Here is a 13,942-nt window from a genome sequence, read left to right on the forward strand (position 1 = left end):
AAACTGTGAAGTGTGAATAAGTTTGAAATGTGAAATAAGTGTGAAATGTGAACTGAGTGTGAACTAAGTGTGAACTGTGAATTGCGAAGTGCGAAATAAGATCATATTCTATATATCCCCCGTCCCATCCCAACCCCAACCACCCCCTTCCTTTCAAATAAAAGCTTATACACTAACCAACTTCCCCGCTGGAATGGCACCGAATGCGTTTCCAAAGGCTAATTTGTTAAAATTAACCAGTCTTAGTTTGTCTTCATGGTCCTTTTAACGTCTCGGTCATTAGCTGAACAAGGCAGGCCAGGCGAAGCAAGTGCGAACAGTGTGTGTTCCCTTTTGGCGCAGGTTCGGCCGTCGCGTGGCCATCGGCTCATTGTCGGCGGTGAGCGCTCTGGCCAACCTGATGCCGCTGTTCATCACGCAGCACTGGGGCCTCGCCGTGGCCAGGCTCATCGCCGGCATGGGCGCCGAGAGCGTCTGCTCGACCATATTCGTGCTGGGTGAGTAAGGCCGTTCTGCTTTCACCGACGATAGTCTTTATTGGGCTACCAATACGGGAAAAGTTTGGTATGCCTGTCTTTATATATATGTCGTTCAATTCAGCCATCCGACAAAATGAAAGAACGCTTTACACAAAGCGAATATAGGAAGGACCATTCAAAACTACTGGAGATGCTTGCTCACATTATACAGCTAGTTGGAAACTTCCCACGCATTTGAGGGAAAATGTAAGTACACAATTGGCAGTACCAGCGTTCTTTTAATTCTGAAGACACGTTGGAATGGTTTTTACGATAGCAAAGGAAAGAAAAAACACGCGTTAAAATAAGGTAAGTTGGGCGCTTTACCTACACATGGCGCGATGGCAGTGCGAACTAAGAAAAATTGAATTGACTTGGTAAAATCGCCATTTCATTGACCATGGGAGGACCAACACCGAGGGGAGCGACTGATGAGTAGGAGGGGGGGAGGGGAGAGCGGGTTAGGTTGCAGGTACGGCAGAACCCTGCCGTCTTTTGATTATATTTGCACGGGAGCAAGCAGATACACAACCAATATTTTCAGTAGATAGGTAGCTTCCAAAGGCAGAGGTATTTGGGTATTTGGCCTCAAAGCCTTAAGGCATCGCCTAACTGTAATCCGAACTGCGGCCCGAACTTTGAGAAATAACAAAACGGCAACCGTTTACAGCAAGCAGCTGTCAAGCCGAAATATAAGGTTCGCGGAGTATGTATATTTCTTTTGTTGGAGTCAGGCCGCCGTAGGGTGGCGTAGCGCAGCTACCTCCAACATAAGCATCATGATAATATTAGAGAGAGAGAGAGAGAGAGAGAGAGAGAGAGAGAGAGAGAGAGAGAGAGAGAGAGAGAGAGAGAGAGAGAGAGAGAGAGAGAGAGAGAGAGAGAGAGAGAGAGAGAGAGAGAGAGAGAGAGAGAGAGAGAGAGAGAGAGAGAGAGAGAGAGAATTCTGCAGGAATCCAGAGAATTATCTACTAATGCGTAGTATTCTTATGCCGCTTGTCTTGAGTGTGAGTTTTTTACAGCCAAATTTTTTAGTTTTTCTAAATCCTGTCCGACCAATAATCTTCATTTACGCTATTATAAAGATTAGAAGTGGAAAATTCGTGAAATCTGCATTATTGCGGAAATGCCGTACGTTTTGCCATTTTCTGTTTTTCTTAATATTTTTCTTATTTTTTAGTTCTTCAAAATTTCATCCGACCAATTATTTCAATTTAGGTTATCTTAACTATCGCATTTGGAGCTTTCGCGAAATCTACATTATTGTGGAAATGCAGGGCATTAGACGGTTCGCCATTTCCCGTAATTACTGTCTATATGTCTAATTCTTCTAGTTTTCCAAAATTTCATCCGACCAATTATCTCCATTTACGATATTATAACGATTACATTGGAACTTTCCCAAAATCTGCGTTATTGTGGAAATGCAGGGTGTTACACGGTTCGCCAGTTTCCGTAATTATTTTATATATTTGTTATTTTTCTAGTTTTTGTCAAAATTTCGTTCGACTATTTATCCCCATTTACGCTATTACAACGATTGCAGGTGGAAATTTCGCGAAATATGCGTTATTGTGGAAATGCAGAGCGTTACACGTTCCGACATTTTTCGCATTTTTTTTGTACTTTTCTTATTTTTAATTTTTCAAAATTTCGTGCGACCAGTTATCTCCATCTACGCTATTATAGCGATTAGTGGTGAAACTTGCGCGATATCTGCGTTATCGTTGAAGTGTAGGGCGTTACACGGTCCAGTCTGTGGAGGTGCGCGGCAAAGAATGCAACACATTAATACTGATTTATTGGAGCGGTCAGTCCCAACCAAAAGAGCAGTTGGCTACTCCAAACATTACAGCAATTAGATTGGTGTATTGACTGCCTTAATAAACGACAAGGTATTGCAAATCCTATTATAAATGAAAATACTAATTCAACGATCTCACGCGCGCTGAGTGAAAACTACGCTATTTACAGTATATACACCCTTTGATATCCATTCACGTCTCGTCTTGGTCGTTCCGGCGACACACTACTGCATCGCCTCCGTTTTAACGTCGCATACACCAAGAAGTTCCGGTACCGTATTCGATCCACTGACGACACCTGGTGTACTTGTGGGCATCAATCTGAAGACGTGCGTCACGTGGTGTGTCACGTGACTGAGCGAAAGAATTATACAAGGCGGAGCATGCTGTGTGGGACACCCTTATCTTTGCGAAAGCTGCTGGCTCCGTGGGACCATCTACGAGGCCATACCCTGACATCAGTGATTTATTTCAAGCACAGTACGGCTCCCTGGATGAGTGTGCCAACACAGACGAATTGGCAACAACGCCAATTACGCGTTGTACTGTATATAGGGGGAATATTTGTGTATACATTTCATTCCCGAAATTTTGTGCAGTTTGTATTACATGTACGTACGTTCACTGCATGACGCTACCATGTCTACAGGGACATAACAGCCATGGGCATATTGTTGCTCTACGTTTTTATTTAAATTTCGCTTCGCGTTTTCACTTACCACTGCGGGAATTCATTCAAGCTGGCCATTAATTTTTCATTAGAACTGAAAACTGGACTGCAATTATTCACATGAGCCGTGAACATTTATTTCAACTTGCATAATTGATACCGTCACGGAAACATGGCTAAAGGAAAAATTTTGATTCAGTTCTGTTTAAATTGACCTGCGGAAGCTTAACACTAACATGAGCTTGTGGCTACTGTTATGCCCGAGCGCCCGGCCCAAACCGCCCGCGGCAGATGTGCCCCAACTTGAATGCTCTGCAGAGCAGCCTCTCCTTTCCCCTTCTCAACGGCTGGGCCGAATCATGCTTCGGACGAACGGCCCGCGGTAGACGCGCGGTGACATGCCTGGAGACGGCGCCGGGGTGTCGCCCAACCTTTCTCCGTCGAGGTGGCTCAGGTGACGCAACCACTTCACCTTCATTCATCGAATTCAAACTTCCGCCAACGAGAGTCCTGATTGGAGCGATGCAAACCGCTCGCGGCTGCAACGGACCCCCGGGGGTATAAAACAGGCCGGAAGCATCAGCGAGCGCGGCACGTTTCGGAGGCACCGAGTGCAGACGTGCTGTCGCCTCTGTGCGAGCCATGTAACGTTTGCTTACCCTTGTACATACTGTATATAAATGTTGCTTCAACTCTTCGTCGTCTGGAGAACTTAATCGCTCTCCTGTGCGCCGCGTCGATAGCGGACGGAGCAAGGCAACGTCGCAACACCGGTGACTGCGCTCGGATGGCCAGTCGCAACAGTGGTGGCTGCGGTGAGATGGCCCAGTCTCAACACTACCAAATCTTATCACTGACTGATGCTTCGATGCAGAGGGCGGGATACCATAAGAAATTCCTCAAGTATGGCTCTACCTATTCTAATAAAAAGAGAATAAACAGCTTCGAGTTAAATTTCACGCGTGCCTAAATTTACTAGGCTTGCTTATGTTTGTTTCAGCCCTAGATATGTAAGGAAACACCGTGTGTTGGTAGGTCACATGCGAATGGCGTATTCGGATTTTGGAGCTGAAAATGTTGAATCGAGGTCTCACCTACCCCTCAACCATCTCTAAAAAAAGAAGGAAAGCGTTCGAGGAGACCTACGTGTCATGGGCTGATTGCGGAAATATCAATGCCCGACCGAACTCCGCAGATTACTTTTTCGTTTCGCGCTGGCTCAGTCATCATTGCTGCCTACTGGAATGCAGGGCAATTTTAAGCTGTTTGGCAAGCCACGTGTGCGGGTGTGTGCTATACGCTCCGTGCCCAACAGGGGATTTAGGTTTCGTTTCGCTGCCGCCAACCCACGCCGCTGAGTGTGCACGCGCTACTGCAGGCGTCGCAGTCGATTGGCGCGCTCCTTTCCGAACCTGCCGTATCGACGCACGTCACGCGGACCTGTACCCGAAGGCGGTCACTTTTTCCTCCTCACTAAATTCTTTCCTGCTCGCCTTTTGAGACAGAGCCAGTACAGCTTTTGAGTTAACTGCCGCGTCACCTGCCGCTCGCAAGCGTGAGGGGGGGGGGTGACGAAGACGGCGTACGCTGCTGGAGTAATTGCGCTGATTGAGCCGTTTAATCAATCAATCAATCAATCAATCAATCAATCAATCAATCAATCAATCAATCAATCAATCAATCAATCAATCAATCGCTTTATTCCCGTTTTTTACAGGCAAAAAAGAAACTGAGGATGGCTAGAAAAAAGCAGTCATTAACGACTGCTTGACGAGCCTCGCCACCCCCCGGGTCATTAATTTTAAAGCGAAGCCTTTCACTTCTACCAGCCAACGGCTCCTTCGCGGCGTGCGGGGCAAGAAACCCCTAGGCAGCAGTACTGCGCAATTTCAGGAAAAAAAAAATCCCATTCTTAAGCGGAAACAAAAAGAGCACGATTAATTACGCACACTCGAAACAAGTGTTCACAACCAAAATGTACAGATCAGAAGCACCTGTTCATACAAGCCCAACACTAAATACAAGGCATTTTTCATACCAAACAACGACAGCCAATTTTATGCAAAAATATATTTACACAATTATTCTACAAATGTATTGCGAAGTGCACTGAATTACCGTATTTACCCGATTCTAACGCGCACTTTTTTCCGATAAAATAGGCCGAAAAATCGCATGCGCGTTAGAATCGGATACAAAACCGAAACGGCCGAAACAGCGGAAATTTCGTCCCACCCATCGCCACGCCATCTCAAGATGGTGCCAAAGCTTTTAGCAACGATTTTCGGACGCAGCAAGCCTAGGCGCCTAGGCTTTTCTATCGGAGTTCACAAAAATCGTCAATCGTTTCACTTGCGCGCTTGATAACAGCAATGGCAGCAGCGGCTCCCACGCGTTTAAAACGAGCGGTCAGCTGAAGCGTGCACCTCTGGAGAAGATCTCGGGATGGGCGTGCGAGGCGTGGGCCACGATCCCACAGACCATGGTTGAACGTTAGTTCAGAAGTGTGGCCTCGCGAACGCGCTTGAAGGCACCGAGGCCGAGATGTTGTGGTCAGCGGAGAGCGGCGAGGGGTAAGATGAGTGAGATTACTTCGGGAAATAAATCGCCCGTTTCTTTCGCATTCGTTTGTCTGGGTCACAAAGTCCCGTGCGCGTTACAATCGGAGGTGCAAGTTTTTTCGTTTTTTTTTGCCGGAAAAATCGGGTGCGCGTTAGAATCGGGGGCGCGGTAGAATCGGGTAAATACGGTACATGCGGGTCCCGTTTTCATATAATACCCTGCTGAGATAGCTTGGAAAAATGTGTGCTAGCATACTGTAGCCATAATTTATTCTACGCCGTGGTAAGACAAATTAATTTGTTTTGCGAGTCGTGTACGGATTGTGATATTGTGTGAGCGTTACAACACTCGAGAAGAAGCCCTTGGTCATTTCGGCTTGCTGCTTTCTCATAGAAGAAAGCAAATCTGTAATCGAACATGCGGTCAATTCGTACAATTTTATACTGCTCGTACAAAGAAAAAGTTGGGGCACGTTTGCAACCGCACGAAGCAGTTTCTTCTGTAGACCTACGTTTTTGCATATTTGTTATCGTGGTGTTCTCCCATACTAGGAAACAGTAACTCACGTGGAAAAAAAAAGGCGTAATAGAAATGTAATTTAGTTTTTGCAGGTAACAGACCTTTGTTGCGCCAAACGCTCTCGCATTAAAGAAGGCGGTAGCGTATCTGCTCGCATCTCTACAAATGGTGTCGAAAGACGATACGGTCTCCGCCGCTGCAACGTATAGCGCTCATGTTTCTTAATTCGGTTGTTGATTTCATATTTCGCGGGCTCTCGAGAATTCAGATTCAGTTTCGACTTGCCGACCTGCAGGAGGCTACAGAGCCACGCTGGGTGAAGCGAAACTTGTCAAGCAAAAGCAACTGTGAATGATATGCGTGCGCATCATTTTATTGCGTGGCCGAGTTGCGATGAGCTTTGTGCACCTTACAGTACGTATTTTCGCGCGTAAAACCCGCCCCTCCATATATCCGCTCCCCCACTTTCAGCCCGCCGAAAAAAAAAAAAAAAAAGATCCTCGGGGACCGCTTTTTACGACGGCCAGCCAGGCAGCGTTGAAGGCGAGCCAGAACGCGTTGCACAATGCATTCGTGCAAAGAGGGCGGAAAGACTACACATGAACGTCACTGAAAAGAAAAAGAATAAACCTTGAAAAAATATCGACCAAATAAAATGATAAGCAGCTGGCTTTCCTGTCGGGGGCTATGTCGATTGCGTTGCGTTTGAAGACGCGGCCTCGACTGACAAATTTCGGACGGAACGAGGAAGTTCGCGCGAGTAACAGTACCGGCGTGCTTGCGCGTACGCGGACGCTGGCGCACATAAGACGTCTATCGGCGATGCGTTGCCACCATTCTGAGCGCGACGGCGACGCATAGCTGCGGCGTGTTTCGACACGGAGGAAAATTTGCATCGGAATCTCAGCGCCTTGCTCATTTTATGTGGCATTTTCCCCCACTCGTAGCTAGCTGTCAGCTCCCTCAAGGGCATACGAATGGCTTTTTATTTTTTATCGTCGGACGAAACATGCGTAAATGGGTAAAGAGGGGAGGGCGGGCGGGGTATTACGACGGTTTTTTTCTCTTTTTTCGCTTCGCTTGCGATCTAAGAGCGATCGCGAATGTCCTAAAAGTAGTCCAGAAGGTATGAGCAGATCAGTGATCGGAAAAGGGCGCGTAGAACACTTGGCTCGGCTGCGCTGTGTCAGAGGGAAAAGGAAACACCCGAGGCTCTCTTCTAAATACACTACTTGGCCGGGAATGGGGAACTTGGATATTGCGGCCCGAAGATATCTCAGATTCGTGAAGCTGATGTGGAGCGTCACCTACAGGAGAGAAAACGAAACTGACCAAGACCTTTACCCACGCAAAAATGCGTGACATGTGCGTCCTCACAGGGGAGCGCTTCACAAACGAAAGCTGCGCTGCACGCAGCATGCTAGGAGTTGTGGCGCGTTTGCTCGTTCGCTGGCCCGCTAGCTTGCGGGGTTATGCAGTGGAGAGGGTATTTTTCGCACTTAGCAGCTTCCCCAAATGCAACAAGAACCTGCACTGCCGGGCCTATTCAACCACCTAAATGGTGGAGAACCAGCGCTGCTTAAAGTGAGTTAAAGGTGGCGCATCATGCGGAATGCTTTAATAACGAAAGCGATCAAACAAGCGTCAAACTAATTTAAGAAAGCGTCCTTAATTTAAAGAAAGAGAAACAAGCATAAAAGTGATGCAGCAGTAAATTTTCGAGATTTGTAATCGTCTCCCACACACACACACACACACACACACACACGCGCACACACACGCACACACGCACACACACACACAAAAACGAACGTCTCTCAAACATAAAGGGGCCGTTAAGATGAAATACAAGTTTGGTTCATTGAAAAGGCTGTTGTGACCCGATAACAACAACGCCAGTTTTATCGCAAACTTGAAACAAATAATCGAGATATTATAGAAAACATATTCAACAGCGGTGGTTCCCCAGCCACTTAGCGGCGATGTTTCTATGACGTCACAGGACCTTGTTTGTTCGATTGGCGGCCGCCGACGTAGTAAGTCAACGCCCCCCCCCCCCCCAAAAAAAATGACTGGGAGATTGTAGGGGGGCCTCTAGTTACGTTTGATCATATCACTTGACTGCTAACACGCAGCTGACACATTGAAAAAAAAATGAAGGAAGCTCACACTAACGCGTAAGACTTGAAGGTAGCGAAGCTGTCGAAGCTGTACGCAACCTTATCGACCAGCAGGAAGGTCTAATTCTACTATTACAGCCGATTTACTTCTTCTTCGCTGCCGCAACGACCTTTACTCCATGATTGTTGCTATAAGTGTGAGCTTCTTTCAATTGTTTGGAAGTGATAATCATTGGACATCCACTTGGAGGATGTCCTGCCTGTCTGTTTTCCCCATCCCCCACACTCCCACACCAGCAGGCGTTCCGGTGTCCACCCTTAGTTGAGACAAACTAGTCCTGCTGGTGGACTTTCTTTCCTATGGATTATATCAATCAATCAATCAATCAATCAATCAATCAATCAAGCAGTCAATCAATCAATCAATCAATCAATCAATCAATCAATCAATCAATCAATCAATCAATCAATCAATCAATCAATCAATCAATCAATCAAGCAGTCAATCAATCAATTTTTAATTAATTAATTAATTAATTAATTAATTAATTAATTAATTATTAATTAATTAATTAATTAATTAATTAATTAATTAATTAATTAATTAATTAATTAATTAATTAATTGAAATGCGTCTCCGGCAGGCAGCCGTTCATCTCGCTCTCCCACTGCTCCAGGGCGGGGGAAAGGACGGGGTTTGAGTGGTAGGGGCAAGCTCGCACTAAGTGGTACGTGGTGTTGGGGGTTTCGCAGGGTGAACATTCGTAGGGGCATGCAAGGTTGGTGATGTATTCTGTATTCTGTAGAATTATTTCCTGCGTTTGAAGGCGTCGACTGAGGCGTGCGTCGTTGGTGTTGAAAGATGATGGATGAGGGGAGGTGTAGATGAGCCGATTTTGTCGGTGATGGTAAAGGATGTCAGTGTAACCACTTGGGACTGATGGTTGTTGAGGTATTCCGGTGGGTCTTCTCTTCTTTCTGGGAGTGCCCTGGCAGTTAACTAACTGATGTAAGGGCATTGGATGAGAATCCTTTACTTCATTTTCAGTTTTCAGTTCCACATTTAACAATCGTAAGCGAACTTGGGCGCCATTTCGCCATTTTTAGTTGCCTTTTATTTTTGCGGCCAGATTTTACTATCAATAGGCCGACTCCTGTGCGTTTGGCTGTGCATTGGGCTGATTGAATCTTCATGAGTTTGGTTAACTATACACCTTGTTACCTCAAATGAAAGCTCCATGTAGACGAGTCAACTATGAATGCTACAGACTGTGTTGAAAATGTCAATAGCGAGTTTTGTACAGAATTTTGTGAAAAAAAAGGCGTGGCCCTAATTTAAGCCGCACGCTAATCAAGCAGAAAGGGTACCGTTCGTCATTCCGCAAAAGAAATATCAAGTAGCTTTTTTTGTTCGAGGAACAGAAACGGGTGGGTTTATTCGGAGACCCCAGTAGGCATTAAGTGTATACCGTAGTTCATGGCATTGTTACGGAGTAATCTTTCGCCCACGGCCACATAGGCACGTGTACTTTATTCAACACGGGACGTTTGATGCTGCAGCCATCGTGTTGTCATCCCGAAGTTGAAACGGCTCCTATGCCACCACCACACTAATCATGCCAGCCAGAATGCACACGTTCTCTTTTTGTCCCTTCCTACGCGACTGGCAGCCGACACCATCAGCTTGTTGATCGTGTTGTGGGCGACACACCTCTGAGCAGTGGCGGATACAACACGTCCTGACGTGTAGAAAGAGCGGCACTTTACTTTGTCGTAGCGGCGTTCACTGCATGTGTAGAGTTGGTCATTGCGAATGGCTCCCCGTTCCACCTACCGGCACACCTAAGGTATATCAAAGGCACGCCGCCCAAACTACCTTGGTATTGCGCGGGCCTCATCGAGCCGACATCAATCGGTCGCTTCACTTGCCGCACCACGCACTTTCCAGCATATTTTATTTTGCGAGTTATTTCCAAGCAGCGCTTTAAAGGAACTATTTCTACGGCTGGCAAGCCCCTTTAATACAGCCCGCGGTGGAGGACATTGGAATGAGACATGTCTGAACCCTGAGGGAGGGGCAATGCCGGATAGCGACTGCCAGCAATTCTCTGGAAGCGCATCAACCGCTCGCATTTATCGTACAGTGCACGCGCCTGCAAACCGGACCACTTAGCAGTACGGGTATGGGCGCTTATCTAATGGCTGTCTGCCGGGCTGCAAGTGGAGCCGTCTTAAGTAGCCAAGCACGCGTTAAAAAGAAAAAAAAAAGCAAACCAAGGGATTTCCCGTCCTACACGCTCTCCCACCATTACGAATATACACCTCGTTCTTTCAATGAGAGCGTCTTCGAGCTGAAGATGAATCAAATAGGCGTTAATCGGGCCTTCCTTCTCTCTCTTTCTCTTTATTCCTCTTCCTCTCTACGACATACTCGTTATTTTCTTGTTCACGTTTGCGCGGGGCACACGTCTAAAGCCCGTTCTACATGGAGCGAATTTCGCCTGCGAATCCGCTGGAACGAACATTCGCACTTGCGAAGTTCGCAGTGCCTGGAATTGTCGTCTACATGGGGCCTGCGAACGCCGCGATTTTCGCATTTCAGATGCGCCTTGTTTGCAGACTGAATTAAGTTTGCCACCAGCAAAGGTTGTTATTTTAACAAGGGTGGTTTTATTTTACTTTCGTGGCAAGTTGTTTCTGCCTGGTTTGCGGTAAATATAAGTTTATTTGCGGTTTTATATAAGAATCGCCAATTCTTTATCAATATACGCACACACAGCAGAAAAGACAAACGTTTTGGTGTGCCCGCGCTACCTACCCGCGCTTTTGTCGCGCTTGTACAAGCAACGCCATCTGGTTTCCAAGCGTGCAAGTGGTTTCGAGCTGTGCTCCTATTGGCCGCAGGTCCAGCCCCTCTACGCCGCACACGCCGCACGAGCGGCGTTTGCTCGACCGCTTCAAATGTTTGGCACTTTGCCGCAGCAACGAAAAAAGGTGATTTTGCCGCACGAGCGGCGCCGCATCAGCGAATTCGCAGGCGAAATCGCTCCATGTAGTACGGGCTTTAGGGATTTGAATGGTGCGGCTGAAAGGATAACTGTTTTTAAGGCTCATAAACCTCTGCCTACATCAAATCTAGTTTATTAATGTACTGCGGGGTCGGGCTAAGATGCGCTGAAACGCTTCTAGTAAGAGGTTCTACGTTTATGTTTTGTTACTGTTCCGTAACGGCAGTGCGACGCTATTGCTCGCGCAAAAAAAAAATTAGTGTCCTTACCCTTTGTGCAGAAGGATGACCTGCGAAGCTGGGTGGAGACCATAAAGTGTACGAAACAAAACACGTTTGTTCATATTTTGCTATTGACCATACTTTGTAACCAATAAGCTGAATGAAACTTGGAAGGACTCGAGCTTTATTCTAGTGGACAAACATGGAGCTGTATTACCCTCTTGCGTCGCAGGCGTCTTCCTGTTTGTATAACACACCACCCGAGTCCGCTCAAGCACTCACGACACCGGCCAGGTTGCATGCGGCCGCTTGTCGTTTCCCGTTTAAACCTCCCGCCAGCAGGACGGACATTGCATAAGTAATGGCATGCCCCTTTCAACCCATACGCGCATAAACCGGCAACCGGTTGTGTGTGCGCGCTTAAAAGTAAAAGACACCGTCGAAAATGTCGCTCTGAAAGCCCATCAAGCTGAACAAGAAACGTTGGCGCACGTCGGCGCTCCAAGTGGGCAAGTTGCTGTTCATCCTGGAGGGATTCGCAACTACTCGCCGAGCAGGGAACTTGTGGCGGTAGTGGCTTTTCGCTGTTTTCGCGCCCACTGGCACTTCTGTTCGGGCCGACGCTTCTACAATTCCCGCTCTTCTTGCTCGAAGAACATGCGTCCGTCGCATAGCGAATTAATACCTGGAATGCCCCGAACTTTATTCCAGCAGACCAACAGGTGGCTGTCTGTTTTCCTTCCACGTCGGAGGCATCTTACTGGCTGTGTAACACACCAACCTAAACCCAACCCGCTGGATTACGGAGGGCGGTTGGCAGGGTGCATAGAGCCGTGAGACTTCCACGTATCTTCCACTAGCACAACGGGCGAGTCATTGGTAGTGGCATGAAGCCTAGCTTTGCGTGCACTCCCCCTTGTTAGCACCCACAACCTATGGGCGCGTGCCTAGGCGTGAAATACACGGGCGAAAATGTCACTGGGAACTTTCAAGCTGAAGAAGAATTTTGGGCTCACGTCGGCGTTCCAAGCGGACAAGTTGCTCTTCATTTGGGATAGATTCGCGGCTACTCGGCGAGGTGGAATTTGAGGCGGCAACGGCGGCGGCTACATGTCCGGCGGCGGCGGCGGCTTTTCGTCGTTTTTACGCCCATTCGCGCTTGCGTTGTTTTTCCGAAATAATGAGTTAACGGCGCTGGCGCAGTGGTCGACCGATTGCGCAGCTTGTGCAAGAGGCTTCGGTGGTGGAGAGAGGAAAACAGTTGTAAAAGAGGGGTCAGCGGTGGCGAGGAGGAGCGCCAGAGCGATGCTGAGTAAAGCGGCTTCACCAGAATCAAAACTTGGGCGGTTATACATATACTGCTTGGCAGTAAAAAAAAACGATATCTGCACAGAATAGCGGCATATCGTGTGTCGAGAATTCAAGTACGGTGGTTATTGTTGCCGCACCACCCTTGACGACCTGTTAGAACCTTCTCAAAGGGCTTTTTGGGGACCCGCTGCGTTGGACGTTGCGTTGCCTTGTGTGGACGGCTCGTCTCGCGGATGGTTGCGGCGATTTACGGAGCTTTTGAATCAGTTTGGACTGCCCTGCCCCGAGTCGGGAATGCTTTTGCAGGCAATTGCTTGGCCCTATTGCTTTCCGTCCCAAAGTTTTGCGAGCCCATTTTGACCGCTTGGAAGATTAACCCTACGAAACTGTTACAAGGCTCCGGTACGCCTACAAGCGGATACGCTGCAAAGCAGGCCTTTTCGTCCGGACGCGCTCGGGGAAACAATAATCGCAAACGAAGAACGAACCTATGCGACAATTTTTCGCGCACTAGGTGAACGCATCAACGAAAGATCTAAACACAGCTACGTGGTTTATAAGATAAAGGTATACTGTTCTACTCCTTCTTCATCATCGATTCGTGTATTGTCTTATCTATAACCATTCTTTTTTCGCGATTTTCAAGTAACCGTCGTGACACAGAGAAAGCCCGGCTTCACGCACGCGCTGTGTGTCCGGAGATCTTATCAGAGTTTTTGGTCGACCAACCGGTCTATGGGGAAATGCATAAGTTTTTTTACAGGACGCCATCGGTACCACTAAGAAAGCTTTCGCTTAAAACATCTTTTGAGGGCGCAATTCGGACTGGCATGCTGTTGAAGCTCCGCTTCACGTCGAATCCTACCTGTGCGTCGGATTCATCTTTTTTTTTTGGTTAAAACAACTACTAGCACCTCCTCGGACAGATCCTGCTTTTATAGAGAACGCAAAGTCCACAAAAAAGGGGTGATATAAACTGAGTAACTTCACAAAGGGTAAGCACGCGAGCGATCGACTGTTGGGCAAAAAGGTCAACTATTTACCACTCACTATTAGCAGCAGCTGCCCAGCTGTCTGAGACAATCCATTCTGATGATGACAATGTAGAAGGCCTATACTATAGACCTTTTTCGCAGCTTGCAAAGAAAGCTCCCCTCTGGCTTTCGCTGGTTTCTGCCGTTCGCGGCACTAGCGCATTTTTCCAGGCT

At 47.4% G+C, this 13,942-nt stretch overlaps 1 protein-coding gene across 1 annotated transcript in view; it reads left to right on the forward strand.

The window, feature by feature from the left end:
* Positions 1-13,942, forward strand: part of LOC144169397 (solute carrier family 22 member 7-like) — an 88,469-nt gene that overhangs the window by 14,185 nt on the left and 60,342 nt on the right. Inside the window, exon 3 of the mRNA XM_077698518.1 lies at positions 343-497. Within this exon, the coding sequence (XP_077554644.1) occupies positions 343-497 (155 nt within the window). The remainder of the gene's footprint in view (positions 1-342; positions 498-13,942) is intronic.

Source organism: Haemaphysalis longicornis, unplaced genomic scaffold (genome assembly GCF_048455015.1).
Source record: "Haemaphysalis longicornis isolate Haplotype H1 unplaced genomic scaffold, Haemaphysalis longicornis Haplotype H1 scaffold_2, whole genome shotgun sequence".
Classification (NCBI taxonomy): Eukaryota; Metazoa; Arthropoda; class Arachnida; order Ixodida; family Ixodidae; genus Haemaphysalis; species Haemaphysalis longicornis.